The 19222-nt window shown below is 52.8% G+C and overlaps 7 protein-coding genes across 7 annotated transcripts; 4 read left to right on the top strand and 3 right to left on the bottom strand.

Annotated features, from left to right (window-relative positions):
• Positions 1-419: 419 nt before the first annotated feature.
• Positions 420-1620, bottom strand: QC764_602655 (uncharacterized protein). The gene is made up of 2 exons (XM_062948768.1): positions 1225-1620; positions 420-1174 (listed from the first exon to the last, which is right to left on the bottom strand). The coding sequence occupies exons 1-2, from the start codon at positions 1340-1342 to the stop codon at positions 606-608; spliced, it is 687 nt and encodes a 228-aa protein (XP_062797477.1). The 5' UTR covers positions 1343-1620; the 3' UTR covers positions 420-605.
• A 1100-nt stretch (positions 1621-2720) lies between these two features.
• QC764_602650 (uncharacterized protein) lies at positions 2721-5423 on the top strand (the record flags this gene model as incomplete). Its single annotated transcript, XM_062948767.1, has 3 exons — positions 2721-4270; positions 4502-5072; positions 5097-5423. 3 exons carry the CDS (start codon positions 2721-2723, stop codon positions 5421-5423), a joined length of 2448 nt encoding a protein of 815 aa, XP_062797478.1.
• Positions 5424-5695: 272 nt separating this feature from the next.
• Positions 5696-6979, bottom strand: QC764_602640 (uncharacterized protein; the record flags this gene model as incomplete). The annotated part of the gene is made up of 1 exon (XM_062948766.1): positions 5696-6979. The coding sequence occupies one exon, from the start codon at positions 6977-6979 to the stop codon at positions 5696-5698; it is 1284 nt and encodes a 427-aa protein (XP_062797479.1).
• A 617-nt stretch (positions 6980-7596) lies between these two features.
• Positions 7597-10245, top strand: QC764_602630 (uncharacterized protein). The gene is made up of 3 exons (XM_062948765.1): positions 7597-8286; positions 8471-9166; positions 9222-10245. The coding sequence occupies exons 1-3, from the start codon at positions 8139-8141 to the stop codon at positions 9338-9340; spliced, it is 963 nt and encodes a 320-aa protein (XP_062797480.1). The 5' UTR covers positions 7597-8138; the 3' UTR covers positions 9341-10245.
• A 2579-nt stretch (positions 10246-12824) lies between these two features.
• Positions 12825-15191, top strand: QC764_602620 (uncharacterized protein; the record flags this gene model as incomplete). Its single annotated transcript, XM_062948764.1, has 1 exon — positions 12825-15191. The coding sequence occupies one exon, from the start codon at positions 12825-12827 to the stop codon at positions 15189-15191; it is 2367 nt and encodes a 788-aa protein (XP_062797481.1).
• A 455-nt stretch (positions 15192-15646) lies between these two features.
• TIF35 (translation initiation factor eIF3 subunit g) lies at positions 15647-17852 on the top strand. Its single transcript, XM_062948763.1, has 4 exons — positions 15647-16073; positions 16159-16540; positions 17098-17385; positions 17448-17852. The coding sequence occupies exons 1-4, from the start codon at positions 15721-15723 to the stop codon at positions 17670-17672; spliced, it is 1248 nt and encodes a 415-aa protein (XP_062797482.1). The 5' UTR covers positions 15647-15720; the 3' UTR covers positions 17673-17852.
• A 491-nt stretch (positions 17853-18343) lies between these two features.
• On the bottom strand, positions 18344-19174 carry QC764_602605 (uncharacterized protein; the record flags this gene model as incomplete). Its single annotated transcript, XM_062948762.1, has 1 exon — positions 18344-19174. The coding sequence occupies one exon, from the start codon at positions 19172-19174 to the stop codon at positions 18344-18346; it is 831 nt and encodes a 276-aa protein (XP_062797483.1).
• Positions 19175-19222: the final 48 nt, after the last annotated feature.

Raw genomic sequence — 19222 nt, forward strand, 5'->3', positions numbered from 1 at the left:
AAGTCTCCCCTTTATTATGTCTGCTTCCTGCCAGCTCTATCACATACGACCATAACCAGCTACAAATACGGCATCCCGTCCGCTCTGCCCTCGTCAAATAGTTGAGTGCCGAATCAGTACTCAGGTGGGTGACCACTGGGGAATCCTCGGTGTTGTATGTTTCTTTTTCTTTTTTCCCTTTACGTCATATTATACGACCATGCCAAAGATGACTTGCCTGTCAACAATTAACAGAATTAGCTTCTCGTCACGTATTCTTTTGCCTTTCTTGTTGGTCGTTATAGTGAACTCTCGCTCTACCCAGAGTTGCTTTATCCTACATCGATCCTGCAGGAGTCTCCCTTGGATCTAAAGGAAAGCATACAAAGAACAAACTTATCCCTAATGATTATCACAACGGGAACATGATCGCTTTTTGGTCTCTGTCCATTTCATTTTCTTTCTCTTTTCCGTTAATCGCAAAAATAGGGTATCGAGCACGATTATTAAAACACACAACTTTTCCCATCCTGACCCCCCCCTCTTTCTCCCCTGTCCCATTCCTCCAACCATCTCTCTCCCCACCAACCAACCACCTCAACAGCTATATTCGCTACAGACCACCTTTATTTCCCCTCAACCAACCTCTCCACCTTTTCCAGGAGTATCTTGCTCTCCCTTCCGAGTCTCATCTTGCCGTTCTTGTCCGGCCTCTTGGCCTTGTCCATTTGCCTTTGCCACTTTTCTCTCTGCTTGATCCTGTCTTCGCGTTCCTTTTGCCTCCGGGCAAATTCCGCGTTGCGGGCTTCCTGCTTTGCCTTGAGTTCAGCCGCTTTGGCGAGTTCTTTTTCGTAGTAGTCGGGTTTGCGCTGCTTTTGGTTTTTGCCGCGGGAGCGGTCCCCGTTGTTGCGTTTGGGGAGAGGGGGGAAGTCAGGAGCGTTGGCGTTGGGATTGGGGGGTTCGTCGGTTGTGAGGAGGTGGAGGCGGTCGGGGTGGAGGTCTGGCTCGGGAGCTGGGCCAGTTGGGGAGGGTGAGTTGGGTGTTGGTTCGGAGGGCGCGCCTGCTGGGTGGATTATGGGAGAGGGTGGGAGCTCGGGGAGGGCGGGGGTGGGTTCGGAGGCGTGGGCGGCTTTGATTTTGGAGTATTTTTTTTTAATTTTGGCTTTGGTGATGAGGTCTTTTTTGATTTTGGTCACTAAGAGATGGTTAGTGTAAGGGCGGCGCAAGACCATTGGGGTGGCACACCCTTGCGCTTCCAGGCGCCGTCGGGGAGGTTGTCGGGGCCTACTCGGAAGCCCTGGCGGGGTTTCTTTGTGAACTTGTCGGCGGCGTCGCCGTCTTCGTTGGGGCGCTTGGGTGCCATTTTTGGGGTTGGTGTGATGTTGGGGTGTGTGGGTTGAATGAAGCTCGATCTACGATTGACGATACTTGGAGCTGGTGGTGGAGGGACTTTTTTGCCAGAAGATTCGCGATAAGCGCGTTATCGGTACTTGGCAGTTTGGGCGGTGAAGCGATTAAAGGTGGGTCGAGTTGTGCAATGGAACGCTAGATGCGCTAATGCTCGAGGTTCGGTTACTCACAGCCAACACATCTTCCTTTGTACTGCCGGGTATCAATCAACACTGATCAGGCGCACCAAAGAATTTGGAGATGGCGCAGAGGCACGGCAGATACGGGCTGTTTTTTCCTTTTACCAAAAGAGCTCGAGTTTCAGACACAGGGCGAGGGTGACAAGCCGGCCGGAAAGATCCATGCTGACACTGACTGGCACCTTGAACGGCATTTGGCGGATGTGCTTCGACATGCTACCAAAGTGGCGATGACGCACATTGGTTCTGGACAATCTGTTGGCCCACCACCTGGCGTTCGCTTTCTTGCTGTTTTCCCTCACTCATCAGCAGCCACGAGAGCCAACGGGTCTTGCTTGGTCGGACCTAAGACAAGTGCAGTCACGACAATCCACGGGGCATCGGGCATGCCAGCGCCATCACAAAAGAAACCAGATGAAGGTACCCGGCATTGTTCATGGACATCGCTAACCCCCACTGAGCAGCGGAGTACTTAAACCGCCCACAGAAGCCCAGTCCTGGTCTAGCGTCCCCTGATGTGGCCTGCCGTCACTATGAGAATCGAGCAACGTCTAAAGCTCAGAATCATTCACTCACATCGACGCAACTTTTGGTCCGAACCGTTTTCTCTTGCCCAACGCCTCGGAGCAAGTCAGCTTGCTTCATTCAGACTCTTACAAGCCCCTGTCTGGACTTTTAATAACCCGCGCAAGGCACAGCTGCCGTTTCCAGCGCTCATCTGAGAAATAAGGAAATCGAGTGACTCGGGTCACGACCTTATCTCGGTACCGCTCGTCATTATTCATTCAGAACCCTTCTTTTCCAGCCAAAACATCAAACTGCTCTCAAATTTGCACGTATCAAAACCCACTTCTTTGCTATTTGTCTTTGCTCGTCGGGTCCCTGCTCCGGTGTCACTACTGTGGTTATTTTTCTCTTATTCCGCCAACTGCTCCGAGGCCGAACAGACAGCGCATGGCTGAGGCCCGAGGCGGAAGCAGAGGCCTTCGCGCGCGGAGAAAAAGGTCCAGCTCACGGTGCTTCAGTTTGGCCACACGCCAAGGGCACTTTCAATGACATAGGGTGACAGGAATTTGAACTCGTCTCATATTGCCGACGTCTTAATTTCTCGCTTCAAGTGGTCTGATCTGGGATTTCGAAAGTTCAAACATCATGCCCATGCTGCGAGAAGACGACGCAGGCCAGCAAGATGCTGTGCCAGATGTGCCGGCTCATGTCGAAGATAATTTCACCAGAATAATTCCTCCACAGTTGCAACCGGGTCTCCCAAGGTCATTGAGCAGGAAACTGTCAGAAGAAAGTATCAGAACCGAGTTGTGTGAGGGACCTATACCGGATAGCCCTCCCGTCCCTTTCAAGTCGACCACGCCTGAGCCACCATCACATGCCGTCTCTGACCGCGCCGAGTTGATTGAACGCATCAAGAGAGGGGAAAGCCCTACCTGGGTGCCAAATCGTCATCTGGGATCGTTGTTCCAGCAAGACAATATCTCGCTGCCGCCTCGAACACCGCCACCACCACCACCACCACCTGCGTCCATGTCCCCGGGGCTACTACCTCCCCCTACCATAACACCCGAGAAAAAGGATGGGGATGTGATCGGGCTGCAACCTGATGCTCAACTTCAGGAAGGACTAAATATCGAAAGACCACGATCCGCGCTCCATAGCGGCAATTTCACACCGCAAGAGCTGTCTCCTGGTGAGGTAGAGAAGGAAGCGAGGCAAAGTCATCACAACCCCTTTCAACCGCCCAGCAATGCTCCATGGATTGCGACCTCACCGCCAAGAGACTTTCATCCCTTTGGTTACGGGAATGCAGCTGCAAGCCACCGCAAGGATGCGTTCGACTACCGCAAGGAGGCCTTTGGTACACCGGGAACACCTTCACTTAGCTCATCTCTTTCATCAAGTTTTGTCTACAAGCCACCAACGAGTCCGCTTGTTCAGTCAGAGATCAACGAGGAAATCGACTTGGCGCTACCCTTGAATAGTATCAATATTGCTTCGAGTAGTCCCCGGGCGAGCCCACGAAGGCACACACTCAACTTCGGACCACCCTCCTTCAACAATGTGGCTGGCCAGAGACCAGTGCCCCAACGTCGTGAGGGCAATCACCCATATCAAGCCCACCAACCTCGACGATCTCTGAACTCAACTCCTGTATTTTCCTTTGCCGGCTCATCACCACCACCACCACCCACCCCTTGGAGTGCAAGACGACCGTCGGTGGGCTCAGAGGCATCCCCTCTCCATCACGCCTCCCTAGTCGGATCCTACGAGGAGAGCATCCTCCGAGGTCGCATGTCAACCACCCCCTCCAAACCTCTAGAATTCATGGCCCAAATTGGAGTTCTCGGTCTAGGAAAATGCAAGTCCAGCCTCCGCTGCCCACCACATGTCACCCTCCCCTTCTCGGCCGTCTTTTACAGTTACGCCAGCACCTCCCATGGCAGAAGCAAAACAGACGATGGCCCAAGTCCATACGTAGGGAATATCGATCTCGAGAATGGACTCACCAACCCCGACGAGGGCCAACGAGCAAAGAGGAAACTCCAGTCACGATACCCCGAGCGGAAGGTCTCAGCAGCAGAAGATGATGATGACGAAACCGGCGACCACCTCTCCGACAGTAGCAAACACCCAACCACCACCACCAACAACAACAACAACAACAACAACAACAACAACAACAACAACAACAGCAGCAGCAGCAGCAACAGCAACAGCAACAGCAACAGCAACAGCAACAGCAACAGCAACAGCAACAGCAACAGCAACAGCAACAGCAACAGCAACAGCAACAGCAACAGCAACAGCAACAGCAACAGCAACAGCAACAGCAACAGCAACAGCAACAGCAACAGCAACAGCAACAGCAACAGCAACAGCAACAGCAACAGCAACAGCAACAGCAACAGCAACAGCAACAGCAACAGCAACAGCAACAGCAACAGCAACAGCAACAGCAACAGCAACAGCAACAGCAGCAGCAGCAAGAAACGCCGCTCCCGCTCCCCCAAATCACCCCCCGGAGGTCGGTACCGCATCCCGGAAAAAGGACAGCTCCAAATCATCATCAAGAACCAAAACAAAACGGCGGTCAAGCTCTTTCTTGTCCCTTACGACCTTGCGGGGATGGAGCCAGGGACGAAAACTTTTGTCAGGCAGAGGAGTTACTCGGCCGGTCCGATACTGGAGACTAAAGTCCCTGATATCAAACCTGTCGTCGACGCCAGCACGTTGGGTAGTGACAGGGCGACGCTTCGTTATTTGGTTCACTTGCATATTTGCTGCCCGGCAAAGGGGAGGTATTATTTGTATAAATCGATCAGGGTGGTGTTTGCCAATAGGGTTCCCGATGGGAAGGAGAAGCTCAGGAATGAGATTACGCATCCCGATCCGAGGTTCTCGCCTTATAAGCCGGTGAGGGTGATGGGTCCTTCTCCGGTGGTGGGTGGGGGTCAGGGTGAGAGGAGGAGGAGTGTTGGGTTTGCTTTGCAGCAACAACAACAACAACAGCAGCAGCAACAGCAACAACAGCAACAACAAGATCAACCGCGGGTGGTTTTCGGTGCTTCTGGGAGTCTGCCGAGGGTGTTTCAGCAGCCATTGCAACAAACACCGGAGAGGGGGGATGATAATACGGAGGAGGGTGTATCGCCTATGTTGGGGGTGCAAATGACTGGTGTGGCTGCGGCGAGTTATGATAAACTCAGCAAGGGAGATGTTGGTTATGGCGGGAACACAACTGTGGGAAGCACACCGTCGGCGGGACTGCTGTCTCAAAGGCTGAGGTCGCTCGGGGAGCAAGATAGACGGCCGTTTCAGCAGCCGGATTCGGAGTTAGCATGAGGGAAGGAGAGATGTGACATTTGGTACTAGTTAGACTACTCTCTTGCTAAAAGCTGTCAGGATCAGGACTTTTCCATCATGTAGGAGTAATTTGGAACTTTCTGGGCCGGTAGATAGAGACGACAAAGGTCATATCTTGTTAAATTCATAAAAATCACACAAATCACATTAGGGCTTACATATACTTCCAAAGCAAACTTGCATTGGCTTTTCAATGATATATTTTTTCAAGGTTGGTTATATACCTAGTCCACCCACAAAACCTACATCATTCACCTCCCATACAGCAATTTCTCCACCCTCTCCCCAATAGCCAAACAACTCGTCAAACCCGGGCTCTCAATCCCCAACAAATTCACCCACCCCTCCCACCCCTTCTCCCTCTCAATATAAAAATCCACAAACCCCTTCCCATGCGCGACGGCGCTCGCCCTCCCCAGCTTGGGCCTAATCCCCGCGTAATCCGGCACGAGCTGCCCCTCGTCCAGACCAGGTAAATACCTCTTGACCTCCCTGATCGTCTCCCCCAGCCTAGCCTGATTAACCCCCAAATCACCCGGACCATCAACCCACTCCACATCCGGCCCAAATTTAATCCTGCCCGCAAGATCCATGGTCAGATGCGTCCCCAGCCCTCCATGGCCAGGCTCAGGGGCGGGGTAGATCAACGTGTTAACCTTGGGCTGGGGGGCAGGGTAAGAAAAGTAATTCCCCTTCGCATAGTACAGTTTCTTGTGTTGATCCTCCGGAACGATGAGATTGTTGATCTTAACCGCGCCCAATCCAGCAGCGTTGATGAGAGTTTCCGTTGTAATGGCGGAGGTTTCACCGCTGGGATCAGAGACGACGAGTTCCCAGCCTGAGGAGCCCTTGTTCCCTAGCGGGGTAATACCTTTCACATCGGAGGATAACGCGAGAGTACCGCCCGCTTCTTCAAAGAGTCCCAACAGGGTGAGCATCAGCGCGTGGGAGTCGATGATTCCCGTTGTCGGCGACTCCAAAATGGCTTTCTCTGCCCTGACGGCTGGTTCCCTTTTTTTGGCGGTTTCTAAAGAGACCCACTCAATAGGGACGTGGAGTTCATTCTTGCAAAAGTTGTGGATTTGCTCGAGGGCCGCGAGTTGGAGGTCGTTTTGGGCTACGATCCATTTCCCTGTGCGGCGGTGGGGGATGTCATGCTTCGCACAGAGGGAGTAGAGCAGTTCCTTGCCTCTGAGGCAGAGGGAAGTTTTGAGGGAGTCAGCACCGTAGTATATGCCTGCGTGGATCACCTCGCTGTTGCGGGACGAGGTTTCTGTTCCGATGGCATTGTGGCGCTCGAGGAGGAGCGTTGATGAGGAAGGATGTTTCCTGGCCAAAGATTGCGCAATCGCTAAACCAACTACGCCGCCGCCAATTACGGCGTGGGTAAAATCTGCATTGCGCCGGGCTGTGTTGGAAAATAGCCTCCTGAAAGCATATGACGTCGTTGATGGTGATGTCAACAGTGTTGGTGAAGCTGAAGATAGTGATAAGGCTTTGATAAGGGGGCGCAAAGGGGCGTTGCGCACAGGCATTTCTTTTTACGTGCGGGCGCCGTCACGGGTATCGAAGGCTTAGTCTTGAGTGGACCAACTTATAGCTAAAAGAATTGACTTTCTCACTGTCGAGTTTCTCCCTTTGGAACAGTGGTTGAGATCTCAAGGTGGTGAGGCGGATCTGGACTCGGTGCCTTCGGTGCTTGTTCGCTCTTCGGGCGGGCCTGGGTTAGTGGGCTACAAGCTTGATGGATGCCGTCAACGGCGTCTGCTGCACCGCTGCCGGAGCATGGTCGAGGTGCCGCGTGATTGTCCAATGACACATTCTGGCCTCTTTGAGGGTCTGAGATAAGCTTCAGTACACGCTTCAAACAGCAGATTTCAATTTTGAAGTGGTAAAAGTGGCCTGTTGAAAGCCAACCAGAGTTTATTTATTTGTCCTCGCCATCCCAAGTGTTGGTGTCGTCCAAGGAAGCCAAAGTCTGTTTCCCGGGGTGGCCTTGGCATCACGTTAGTCAGGCGTTCTTGCGGTGGAACATCAGATGCTGTTTATAAATCATTCGGGATAAGAGCAGAGTAGTATACCCAAGGTAGGTAGGTACTCCGTAGTCATAGAGAACAAGACGTGGCTGAGAGAAAATGTCAGATATCAGACGGTGAGGAAGGTGAGAGAGAGCCGTCTTTAGCAAATAGGATGGCATCTTGTGGTCAGGTGTGAAGTCTCGCCGGCTTCAGGAAGGCAAGGTTCTTCCACGGGCGGGTCCGATGGGAAAAACGGCCTGTGAAAGATCGTCATGCGTCACTCGGCAGGCAGGAGCAAGGGGCATCTGGTGGGGCTTCACCCCACCATCCAGCGCACGTCCACCTTGTTCCGGACCTGTCCAGACCACTTCCAGCAACATCCCCAAAAGCGTCATGCCTTGACTGCTTCGGAGTCTCAGAGTCTCCCCACTGGTTCTCTTGCTCCGACAAAACAACTCAACAATATTGCCGCCTCACGGACCTGAAGCGGAACACGAAGAAAAGCACCACATCTGAAGACGCAGCTGGTCACGGGAGCTGTGGCCAACAGAATCGACATCAACAACCACCAGATATCTTTGGTCAAAAGCCTTCCTATTCCTGAACTTATCAAACACACTTATCGTACCTAAAGATACAAAACCCACAATTCGCATACAGAACAACCGCGCAGAACATGGCATCCGCCATTCCGGAACCAGCCAACAAGTCCATCAACGGAGACGGCGCTGTCTCGCCCTCTCCGGGAGGGAGGCACCCCTCCATCTCACTCCAAGCTACTGCGACCCTGAACGCCCAGCTGCAGCGGGAGTCACCCTCCAGACGTAAGTGTCATCTGTCCTACCCCTGGCACGCCTAGACACAAATCCACAACACTCTTTCGTAGTCGACTTGGACGATTCAGAGGCATTATTGTCACCTCGCAACTGCATTCGCAATCCTGGTTGATCTATCCGCGGAGTGCTGCTGGCTGCGTAAACCACGGCTCTGTGCTAACAATATCAAAAGGCTCATCTGGTAGCCCTTTGTCTCCCAGCCGAGCTTCCCCCATCAACGGCCGTCGTCTCTCTCAAGTCATTACCAACTTGCAACTCGCAGACCCATCAGTGCCAGCACCAGGAGAGATGCTTTCCGACTCGCAAACCAACAGGCCAGGGAGTTTCCGAGCCATGAGCCCCCACCGACTGTCCGTCACCGGATCCCCTCGATTGATCGCCACTGGAGAGCCCCGTCACAACCGAGCACCATCTCTTGGGGAAATACACCAGGAGTTGGAGACTGAGCAGGAGTTCCAAGTCAATAGGCTCCTTGGCGAAATTCGCCGCCTCCAGGAACAGGTCGATAGCTACAGGCGCCAGCAGTCTGGCTCTGCCGCCGGCAGCGAAGATCCTGCCGAGCGAACCACGACCCCGATTCCCACTTCGATCCCGCAGGTCCCAGCCGGAGCTAGCTCCGGATCCCTGCCGCGGTCCCCAGTCTTTGCTCATCCGCGCAGCTCGTTCGACGTAGCTCGCGCCGATCTACGTCGCCGGTCTAGAACCCCCAGTAGAGGAGCGTCGCCTAGGTTGCGGTCGACCTCGATCAGTGGGGACAGTGGCGAACAGTGGCATCTAGGCTGCCGTGACGAGAGTGCTTTCTACCAAGCCGAGACTCAAATGTTGATTCGTGAGAATCAGATGCTGAAGCACCGTATCAAGGAGCTTGGTAAGTTGCCAAATTGTGAGACAGTGGGATTCGATTGATTGCTAATATCATGCAGAGCGTCAGTTGACCGATTCGACCGGAAGCAATGCATCCATCACCCACGAGCCGTCTCATCCTTCACATCTCACCCACTCAACATCTGTTTCTGAAGAAGAATCGTCCAAGCCAGTCTAGAGAATGGCTCTCAAGCAAGCTTCGGATGAAACTTCGTCAGCTGTGCCAGATGAGCAGTACAGCTGTCTTTAGACGAAGTTCTTTCTCTCCTTGAAGAGCAGGGTGCACTTGGGCACTCGTCTCTTTTTGACGAGATTCACTTGGTCTTACGATTTCATTGTCGTCATGGCGTTTTATTGGGGGCATTGGCTTTATTAAAGAGTAAGTTTCGCAGCAAGAGCTGTTCTCTGGCGGTTATGCTTCTCTTATGGTATCAATGGCGATTCATGGTTTCATCATACTAGCATTGTAATGCATACTGGAGTCTATCCAGGGCGCCATCTCATTCATTGAATTGGACGTTAGGACAAGCTTTGAAGGTCGGGTAGCCATAGGAACAGGCGTTGTAATTTTCTCGTCTTGCTCTTTATTGTTGCTTTGCACTATTTTCATATGCTCATTAATGGAGCTTGTTAGTTTTATTGTATCAATCAAACCACGAGATGTGTTTACGTTGGCGATGGTGTTTGATATCTTGAGATGCATGAAGGCTACTTGGGATAACATGAGTGCTAAACCTTTCATCCGAAAATAGGTATAGGTAGTGACGTTGATGTGATGGAGATTGGACCATAGATTCTAGGAAGGGGATACTAATGCAGGAACAAATCATCTCCACAACCTCAGATTATAAAGCTGAAACTGGTACTAGGGTTTGTAATGGACGGTATTCTGAAGGGCGAATGGAGATGGAGGTTTGAGTTGGCTGGTATATGCCCGTTTTGCGAGGACGTTGACAACACATACATAGGTGCATACATATCTATATTTGGGTTGACCGAGGTAAGAGACCTACCCACATAAATGTGGTGCAACGGGAAAACCATGGCTTCTTTGCGGTGAGTACCTTATGTATGTTTGTCGGTCAGCCATTGACGATATTTTGTCTTGGGTTATTTTTATATCTGTTGCTTTCTTCTTTCGCTCTTGCAGAGGGTGGCTTACGGGTATCTAGGTGGCTTATGTTGCTTTTTTTTTGGGGGGGTTTTTTTTTTTTTGGTATGTATGCTGACTAGAGACATGCAGGAGGTGTATGTCTTTCCTAAGCATGGCACTGAGAGAATTCGAGTTGTCCGAGAAGTCCGATGGGGGTGGTACGAAGTGATGATGAATTTGTGGAACTGGCAAACGTGGGGGGTAAGGGAACAGAGGGAGGGTTGGTTTGTGAGATGTTGTGTTAGAGTTTGGGAGCTGGGTATTTATTTTATGTTGTGGTGGGTTTGACGGGCCACGCAATGTCGGTGAGTGGTGGGACAGCAGAGAGGGGTGGTTGAGGTGGGAAGGACAGATCCAGGGGAAAGACAAACTAGAGGTGAGGTTATTTCGAAAAGGGTGTTTGTGTTGTAGGTTGGATGTTGAAGTGGATGTTGAAGGATGATCTGAGACGATGTTCACAATGACGAGGAGACGACCGACTGATCAGACCAAGGAAAAATGAAAGGAGGGGGAGATAACAGGAGGCCTTGTTCTACAATACTAGGAGATGCTGTGCGAGCATGTGAAGTCAATATTCAAAGGGCTCGTGTGACGACGGTGTGGTTCGAAAAGGAAGCTGAGAGAGCGTATGTACGCAATGGAATAAAAAGGCGAGTTGCATATTCCCAGCTTCCAATGCTGTTCTTTTACGACGCCAAGAAGTCAATAGAGGAACGCAAAGATGCATAATTATATATGCGGGCGGCCGGGATACGATTTCAATATTGGAAGAAGTCATCATCATCATCATCGGATATATTCGAAGGGGGCAAGGTGAATTTGGAGGTGTGGAAAAGGTATGTTTCAAAGACATCCTTGAAGGGCCCCTTGAAGCTCCACGACGATGATGGCGCCGGCAGTCTCAAGGCTGAAGGACGTCTCAGACTTGGGAAGCCGAGCCCACTTTTGGACCCCACATAGCGGAGCGGGAATGGGCCGGCCGAAGCTTGGATCGATCTGGTTTGTTGGGGGGCTGGGATTTCTAGGACCGGCTCCCTGAAGAGGTGCCGAGCTTGGTCCGGAACGGAGTATGCAGAGGAACGTCATGATTTTTGGTTGTTTTGTGAGGTGAGGGTTTTCATTGTTTAGGAAGTCGTGATGCTTCTAGTCTGTTGATATCAATTGATCCCCCACCTCCCAGGATCTCTCATTCATCAGTTTGTGATGACAGTTGGTGCTGTGGCCTCTCATAAGGCAGTTGGGAAAAAAGACGTGTGGATCCTGGTCCCTGCGGATTTTTGAGTTTGGTTCGGAACCGCGCACCCCTAAATTGAGAACCACGACGGACATGGGAGGGCCCCTCGCGGGTTTGGCTCCAATTCGACCAGCCCTTGACTTCAGCAGGGATGGACTCCCGCAACGAAACCTCACAATTTGCTTCTTTCATCACACGCAGCTTGACGCATGTCCCAGAGATGCTGATAGGTGGTGGTGGTCAGCAAGAAGCAAAAAAATAAAAAAATAAGACACGCTCGGAGTCTTTGCCAGTCCTTTGGGAATTGGGATAGCGCTGCCGCCGCTGCGCTACCACCTAGGTAGATTGGGTAGGCGCCCAAACATCACCACTCCCGGCAGCCGACGAGCCCACCACAGAAACAACTGAAAGCGCTCAAAATCGAGCGCACGAGACATAGTTACACGGCTGTGTCTTACTTGGATGAGGTTCCTGTCCGATGTGAAGCCGAGCCTCAAGCGCCAGCTTTCCCAGCGAAGAGGAAAACAGGAAACACGGCTGGCGCATCAAGTGACTCGAGACCAGGCCCTGCCGACCCCCCCCCAGTCCCATCCAGTCCCATCCAAGTCTTTGCAGGGCTGTTGCTGTCTGTGTTCCCGCTTTCGCTTTCCCCCGATCATCCCCCTCCCCGGGCGTCATGTCCATCCATTCCACATTTCCACATGTCGTTTATATATGAAAACGTTCTTCCCACCCCCCTGGCTGTGAGACCCCTTCCCCCCTCCCCTCCGTGGGTTTCCCTCGTTTATTCAGTTCCCCCCCCTCCCCTCCACCTCCATCTCATCTCACTCATCAATATATACAACCCGTCCAGTGCATTGGGCCAAAAACTTGAACGCGGCACAGTTTGAGCTCTGACGTATATTCGGCAAAGCTGTTGTGATAATCTCTGGTTCGACCACTCTCGTTGCGACCTCGGGACCACCTGTCCCGTCTGCAGCTCGGAGCTTTGGGGAACACGCGCGCCCTGCCTTATTTTGTTGCTCCTCCTTTCTTATTCGAGCCTCGACCATCTGTCGGCTCACGCGTTCGACACTTGCAGGATTTTATCCCTTCCTTTCATTGTTTTGTTTTGGATTGCGACTTGACCAGGAAGGGATTTGTTTACAAAACTCGACGACTGGCGGTCTATCTTCCCATGTATTGCGATCACCAATCATCTCGACGACAAAGCGGGCGCCAGATCCATAGCAGCATTCCAGCCCATTGGCCAGATCTGAGTAGACGACAAGAGGCATGACGGGGCAACAAGGGGATCCGGCACCTACTGCAGCCGGGCTTGAAGCGTTGCAGAATTCGTTAGGGAGGAGGTCACGACCGCCGCCACTGGGGGATTGGAATGCGGAGGCGGGAAAGATACCGCTGCGTGACGACGACAAGCTACGCCGGAGAGAGTCAAGGCTGGGATTGAGGAGTATATTCGGCCGGAACAAGAGCACATCGGTAACGGCGGCACCGGCCTCGCCACGAGAGGCGCAACGGAGTAGCGGGATACGCGCCTCACTAACGAACTGGCCCTATCAGGTTCATCATCAGCGCTCTGAGAGCACACTTGCTTCACAAGCAGGGCAGAATCTCAAACATGAGAAATCAACAGGAGGGCAACCATCGTCACAAGGGATTGTGCCATGGAGCCCACCGCCATTGTTTCAAGCTTACCCCCAAGCGATCAAACACGCCCATCTACCAGCATGCACCGCCTCTACCGAATCGGTACTACGACTCAACAACAAGACCAGCTTCTCCATTGGAGGCAGCTCAAATCCGGCGACACCAGTAGCTGAGAAGTTTGACGAGGCCATTGGCGAGAAGACAGAGAAACCGAAGAGGAGACATCGGAGGAATACGTCGGGACTTCGGGGGGAGTTCAAGTGGACAACAAAGATGTTTGTTTTGGTTACGGCCGGGTACCTGCTTCAGTATTCAGGTGAGGGATCGTACGACCGACTGCCGGAAAAGATCCTTCACTTGGGGAAGGACTCGGCGGCATTTGCCAGTGATGCCATCCCGGGACGGCATTGGGTCCTACAAATATCAGCAGTAGCCGAGTCGGATCGTGTTCCGAGCTCCCATGGCTCTTCCTTGCTGGCACGCCTGCCCTTCATGGGGCAAGAGAGGGGCCGTTCTCCGCATTTCCTGATGGTGTTCGAGAGTGCTGAGGAAATGGATGCCTGGATTGCAGTATTAAGGCGTGAAATTGAGGCACTGGGTGGCAGGAAGGTTTTGTCTGAGACTGGCAAACCAAAGACGGCTGATGAAGACTCGCAGCTGAAAAGCCAGACAAGTCAGCGGACGTTGGTCGTCAGAGACCCAGAGCGCTTTTCACGGATCTGGGACCATAGCTCCTTGAACCCGGATATCCAACTCGATGCTGCGGACGAGGATGTACGCGAGCAGTCATTTGACGATACGTCATCGGCGAGTGTTATTTCTCATGACGGGCGGCAACTGGATGCGCTCAGGGATAGCACGAATCGGTTTTCTTATGTCTCATCGGGCCAGCGAACCATGATCACATCTGCTGGTTCATCGCCTGCTTGCTCTCCAATTCGGGACACCTTTGCGGAACACGAGTCCATGACACCGGACATGCCGCCCCTGGACGAGCACTGGTTGCCAAAGATGAGACCCAATGCTGCGGCGATCAACGACCGGAGACAGTCGCTTCAGGCAGGGAACCATGTGCTCGAGATGCATCTTTCAACAGCACAGACTCTTCGTCCTCGGTCGACTGAAATGGTGCCTCCGTTTTTGCCTGGCTCGCACCCAGTGTCTAATTTCAGCATTCCCCAAGGCATTAGCAAGCGATTTCCGGTAAAAGGGGTTGATTTCACCCCTGGTTCTTTCTCAACATTGCCATCTCGATTTGGCTCGCGAAGGCCACCTCCGTCTGCCTTGTCTATCAACTCCCGTCCGCTGTCCCTGGTTCTCGATCAACCCTCGCCAGCATCCTCGCCAATGAGCCACGCAAGGAAGAACAGCGCCCAGAGCACATTATCGAGCACACCAGAAGCTCTATCGACCTCTCCACCATCACATTTGTGGATCGAAAGCGACAAGTCAGACGAAGAGCTCAACTCCCCTGTCCAGCCCTCATCATATCCATCAATCGAGAACAGCCCACCAAAGTCCAAGCTGAACCCACCGCCACGACCTCGACGTCCCTCCGCTTGTTCAGACATCATCGAGGATGAGAGCAGTCTCATCTCTTCACAATCCCACCTCACAGCCCATCTCTGCGAGGGACCTCGATCATCCTCCTCGTTGGGCACATACGGGGGAGGGTTAAGCAGACTATCCGAAACCCTTGAGCCTCAGGCTAGAAGATCGAGCTTCGCCCAAGCAGGAACCTCACTGCCACTAAGCCCGAGATACCTCTCCCAACGCCCACTCAAATCAATTGCGAGATCATCACAACATTTGAGAATCGACTCCCTCGTTAGCCCGCAGTTCCTGAACTCGAGCAGGAGTATGTCCATGCTTGCAGAGGGACCACCACCAGCACCACCACCAACGAGGGCTTTGCCGCCAATCCCTAAAAGGACATCCACTGGGGGTGGCAGGAGTAGTTATGTGGCGGCCGCACCGCCGGGGTTCATATAATCCCCAGATTTTATCTCATTCACTTCTATAGGGCAGTTGATCTGCCATTTTCAAAGGAAGGTTAATCATCAAAAGGATGGAGGGGGAGGGGGGAGGGGGGAGGGGGGAAGGTATATGATGATCAGAAATATGGAAAGGATTCATCAAGGATTTTATACCCGAAGAAAGCAGAGAAGAACACGACGTCTGACGACATTTTCTATTATAAATATATATATATTACTTCTTGGTTGGTTTGAGGGTTAGGGTATTCTGTGGCTTTCGTAGCGGGCATGGTTAGTTAGCGGTAGGAGTTTGGGAGGGATGGGTAGGGGAGATTAAATGAATTGAATACAAATGTTGAGAACAATCCTAACGGGGTGTCTTTGTGTGATGACCGTGGTGACAGATGCAGCTTTGGGGGAGGGATTAGTTGATTTGAAGGTGTTAGGGTTGACGGTTGAGTTACGGTGTAGGGTTGGGCGAGGGCAGATGAAGTCGGTGTGTTGAAATCGACCTGCCAGTAAAAGCCTTTTTATATAAAAAAAAAATGGAGGCATCAAAAACTGGTGACTGCCTATTTTCTCTTCATCTGAAAAACTGCACCAAAGCCACAACAACGTTGAGGTCACCGTTGCAAAAACCACAACTCGCTGAAGTGAGGGGCGGCGATTTCCTGTCCAATTTTCAGCCCCACACTTTTGAATATCCCAAAAATTTGGTCAAGCGAACCTTCCTGTCCTTCCACACCCCACCACTTGTCAACCGTCCACCACCACGAAAACAACGCGTGCAACCGGCGAAACCGACCTGGGACGACCAACTTTTTCTCGAATTTATCAAACTTCCGATCTCCCTCTTCCAGCAGATCGCAAAGTCAGTCAAAATGGCCGCGCAAGCTAAGTGAGTCTTACCACACCCCACAACCACACCCACCACTTGTGTGCCCTTTCCCCTAGGGTCCTTACTAATTCCCACCACCAACCAGGCACGACTGGGCCGACGACGACGACCTCGACGAGCTCACCACCGCCGACCTTCCCCCCCCCCAGAAAATCCAAAACAAGGACGGCTCCACCACCATCATCGAGTACCGCTACAACGACCAGAACCAAAAAGTCAAGACGACCCGCCGCATTCGCTACATCACCCACCGCGAGGTCGTCAACCCGCGCGTTGCCGAGCGCAAGGCCTGGGCCAAGTTTGGGCAGTCGGCCAAGGACGGGGCCGGGCCGGCGCCCGACACGACGAGCGTGGGGGAGAATATCATCTTCCGGCCGAGTATCAATTGGAAGAAGGATGCGAAGGATGAGAGCAAGGATCCGAATGCGCAGGCTATGAAGGATAAGCTGAAGGATAAGAAGGTTAAGGTATGTGAATGGGTGGTGGTGATTTTGTGGTGTTTTTGGGGGGAGAGCAGGGAGGGGGGCGTCAGCGCGAGTGTCCGGCGGGTTGGGAGTGACTACTGTTTGCCAGCTGGTTGAGGTGATTGGTTAACTTGGCCATGAGCTCTTATCGATCTTCGCGATGAGTGGCTGTGGTTAAGTCTGTTCAGAGTCGAGTCGCCTCGCTGGCTGGCGTGACGGAGCTTCTTCCTGTTGGGACTGAACACAGGAACTGGTGGATGGCGGCGTTTACCCCTTTCTCCCCCTTTTTCAGGGACTGGTGGAAGCCAGTTACCTCCCACCCCCTTCCCTTTCCCCTTTCCCCTTCTCCCCTTTCTTCAGGCACTTGTGGATGCTGCTTTCCTCGTCTCCCTTTTTCTTGGCATCGATGGATAAGTTTGATGATCATGTCAAGGGGAGAGAGTGGAACATATCGACATTTGCAATGGCGAGCAGGAGATGCCTGGAAGTAGTCTTTCCACTTCAAGAAACGTCAGACGAGCTCATGATTATGAATTTTGCGAGACTAATTTGCTCGGTAGTGTCGTATTTGCAACGGAGAGCATTTCACGGCGAGATGTCCCTACAAAGATACGATGGCCCCTATCGGCGAGGCTGCTGGCGCGGATGTGGCGGCTGGGATGGGAGACGATGCTGGGGCTGGGGGGGCCGGTCCTGGGGGTGCTGGGGCGCCCGGGGCGGGGAAGAAGGGAAGCTATGTACCGCCTGCGTTGCGTGGTGCTGGGGGTGCTGCCGGGGCGGGAGCGGGCGAGAGAATGGGTGGGAAGTATGGCGAGAGGGACGACTTGGCCACACTCAGAGTTACCAACGTAAGTTTACTGTTAACGTGGGAAACCAGAAGCGGAGTATCTGCTGACACAGGCAATGATAGGTCTCCGAGATGGCGGAAGAGAACGAGCTGCGCGATATGTTCGAGCGCTTCGGTCGGGTTACTCGCGTCTTCTTGGCCAAAGATCGCGACACTGGTCTGGCCAAGGGCTTTGCCTTCATCAGTTTCGCGGACCGTGGTGATGCTGTTAAGGCTTGTGCCAAGATGGACGGTTTCGGTTTCAGGCACTTGATTCTCAGAGTCGAGTTTGCGAAGAAGGCTGCGTAAAGTGGTTAGCCAACTGGTATCGACTTTTGGGAGGGTGTAAGAGGGGGTTTACTCTGGGATGGGCTTGGTAGCATGGGGAAAATAGACTGAGGATCTGTCCTATGGGCATAATTGATGTTTTGTTATGCTAAAAGCCTTTTGTGAATTCATCAAGCGTTAGGTATACTTGAAAGCACAGGAGGGAAATGCAGTGTGGTGTGTACATCGATCGTGCGTATCAGATGTGTCTTCCATTATGACTATCAGGTCTCCATCTTGAACGGGCAGGCAATTTCATCTTCTGTGCCTTCATTGTCTCAACGGGTGTCTGGCAAAGACACAAAGAGACCAGCTTTTGAGCGCCAACAAGAAGCACCTTTCATACAGCATTCATAGCCCCCGTTTAGACTCCCATGCAGGTATCATTCGCTGCCTCCAAACAACCTAGTAATAGGTCTCCGTCTTACTTTGTTCCTTGCGGTGCCCGCTTTTGCTGGTTCTTGTTCGTGTCTCATCCGTCATTAATTGTGTAATGTTGATAGGGGTGTCAAGGAAATAGCAGTGAATGTCTGCCGCTTCTCTGCGGAGTTGCAAGTGTGGTGTATGTAAGCAAAGGGAAATAAATAGAAGAGAGTGTTGTGCAATATGTCGCCGGTCCATCTCGAATGATGAATCCTGTTCTGTCCAGGGCTTTACTGCCTCCCCTTCCCCTTTGCCCGTCCCTTCCCCTTCCACCGCTTCGTCTGAACCCTCTCCTCATCAATCGTGTCCTCCTCCTTTGGCGTAGGGAGCTCCTTTTCCACCATCACCTCTGTCTGCTTTTCCCCGTCACCAATCTCGACCTCGTTGTCACTGATGACGTCTTCCTCTTGCCTGTATCCCTGGTCGTCACCCTTTGCTGTGCGCGCCCTGTCCAAGCGGTCGCTGTCGACTGGACTCCTTTCTACCCTCCCCTCTTTTTCTGTTCTCTCTTCCAGCTTCCTCTGTTTTTCTTGCTCCTTTGCAGCTTTTTTCTCCTCTCTGCCAGCCTGCCACTTGTATTTCTTTTCTTTGGCCACGTAGGCGGATGACTTTACAACACCTAACATGAGTCGGATCCCAAGAGCGAAATGAAGCCAGGCTTGTCTGAGATGGTCTTTTGACTCGGCGTAGTTGGCGCGGGCGGCGGCTGCTCGTTTGCGGGTGCGGTAGGCTTTTTCGGTGCGGGAGGCTTGTTTGAGTTGGGCGGAGATCTGGCGGGTTTGGAGGGCTAGGGCGGCCTCAGTGCCGGAGGTTCCGGCTGTCCCGGGGCGTTGACGGGTTTTGGGGATGTTGAGGGGGGGGAGATGGGGGGAGGGTGGAGGGGATGCCGGCGGGGAGGGGAGGGGGGAGGGGTTTGGATTGGTAGTTGGGGGGTTGGGGGGGGGGGGGGGGGCGGGATTGGGGGGTGAGGAAGGGGGAGGGAGGGAGAAGGGGAACGGGAGGGGAGGGAGGAGGGGGATGGGGTTTATTGTTGAGGGGGGTGGTTGGCGTCTGCGGAACATGGTGGTGGCGATGTGAGGTGCTGGTGCAAGTCGAGTAGGTTCCAGGAA

Source organism: Podospora pseudoanserina, chromosome 6 (assembly GCF_035222485.1).
Source record: "Podospora pseudoanserina strain CBS 124.78 chromosome 6, whole genome shotgun sequence".
Taxonomy (NCBI): domain Eukaryota; kingdom Fungi; phylum Ascomycota; class Sordariomycetes; order Sordariales; family Podosporaceae; genus Podospora; species Podospora pseudoanserina.

Excerpts from the sequence above, each read along its gene's own strand:
- QC764_602655 (XM_062948768.1), bottom strand. The coding sequence starts at position 1,342 with ATGGCACCCAAGCGCCCCAACGAAGACGGCGACGCCGCCGACAAGTTC. Across the intron at positions 1,175-1,224 it reads CGGCGCCTGGAAGCGCAAGG|TGACCAAAATCAAAAAAGAC; the intron begins GTGTGCCACCCC and ends ACCATCTCTTAG.
- QC764_602630 (XM_062948765.1), top strand. The coding sequence starts at position 8,139 with ATGGCATCCGCCATTCCGGAACCAGCCAACAAGTCCATCAACGGAGAC. Across the intron at positions 8,287-8,470 it reads GCGGGAGTCACCCTCCAGAC|GCTCATCTGGTAGCCCTTTG; the intron begins GTAAGTGTCATC and ends CAATATCAAAAG. Across the intron at positions 9,167-9,221 it reads GCACCGTATCAAGGAGCTTG|AGCGTCAGTTGACCGATTCG; the intron begins GTAAGTTGCCAA and ends AATATCATGCAG.
- TIF35 (XM_062948763.1), top strand. The coding sequence starts at position 15,721 with ATGGAGGCATCAAAAACTGGTGACTGCCTATTTTCTCTTCATCTGAAA. Across the intron at positions 16,074-16,158 it reads AAAATGGCCGCGCAAGCTAA|GCACGACTGGGCCGACGACG; the intron begins GTGAGTCTTACC and ends ACCACCAACCAG. Across the intron at positions 16,541-17,097 it reads TGAAGGATAAGAAGGTTAAG|TGTCGTATTTGCAACGGAGA; the intron begins GTATGTGAATGG and ends TTTGCTCGGTAG.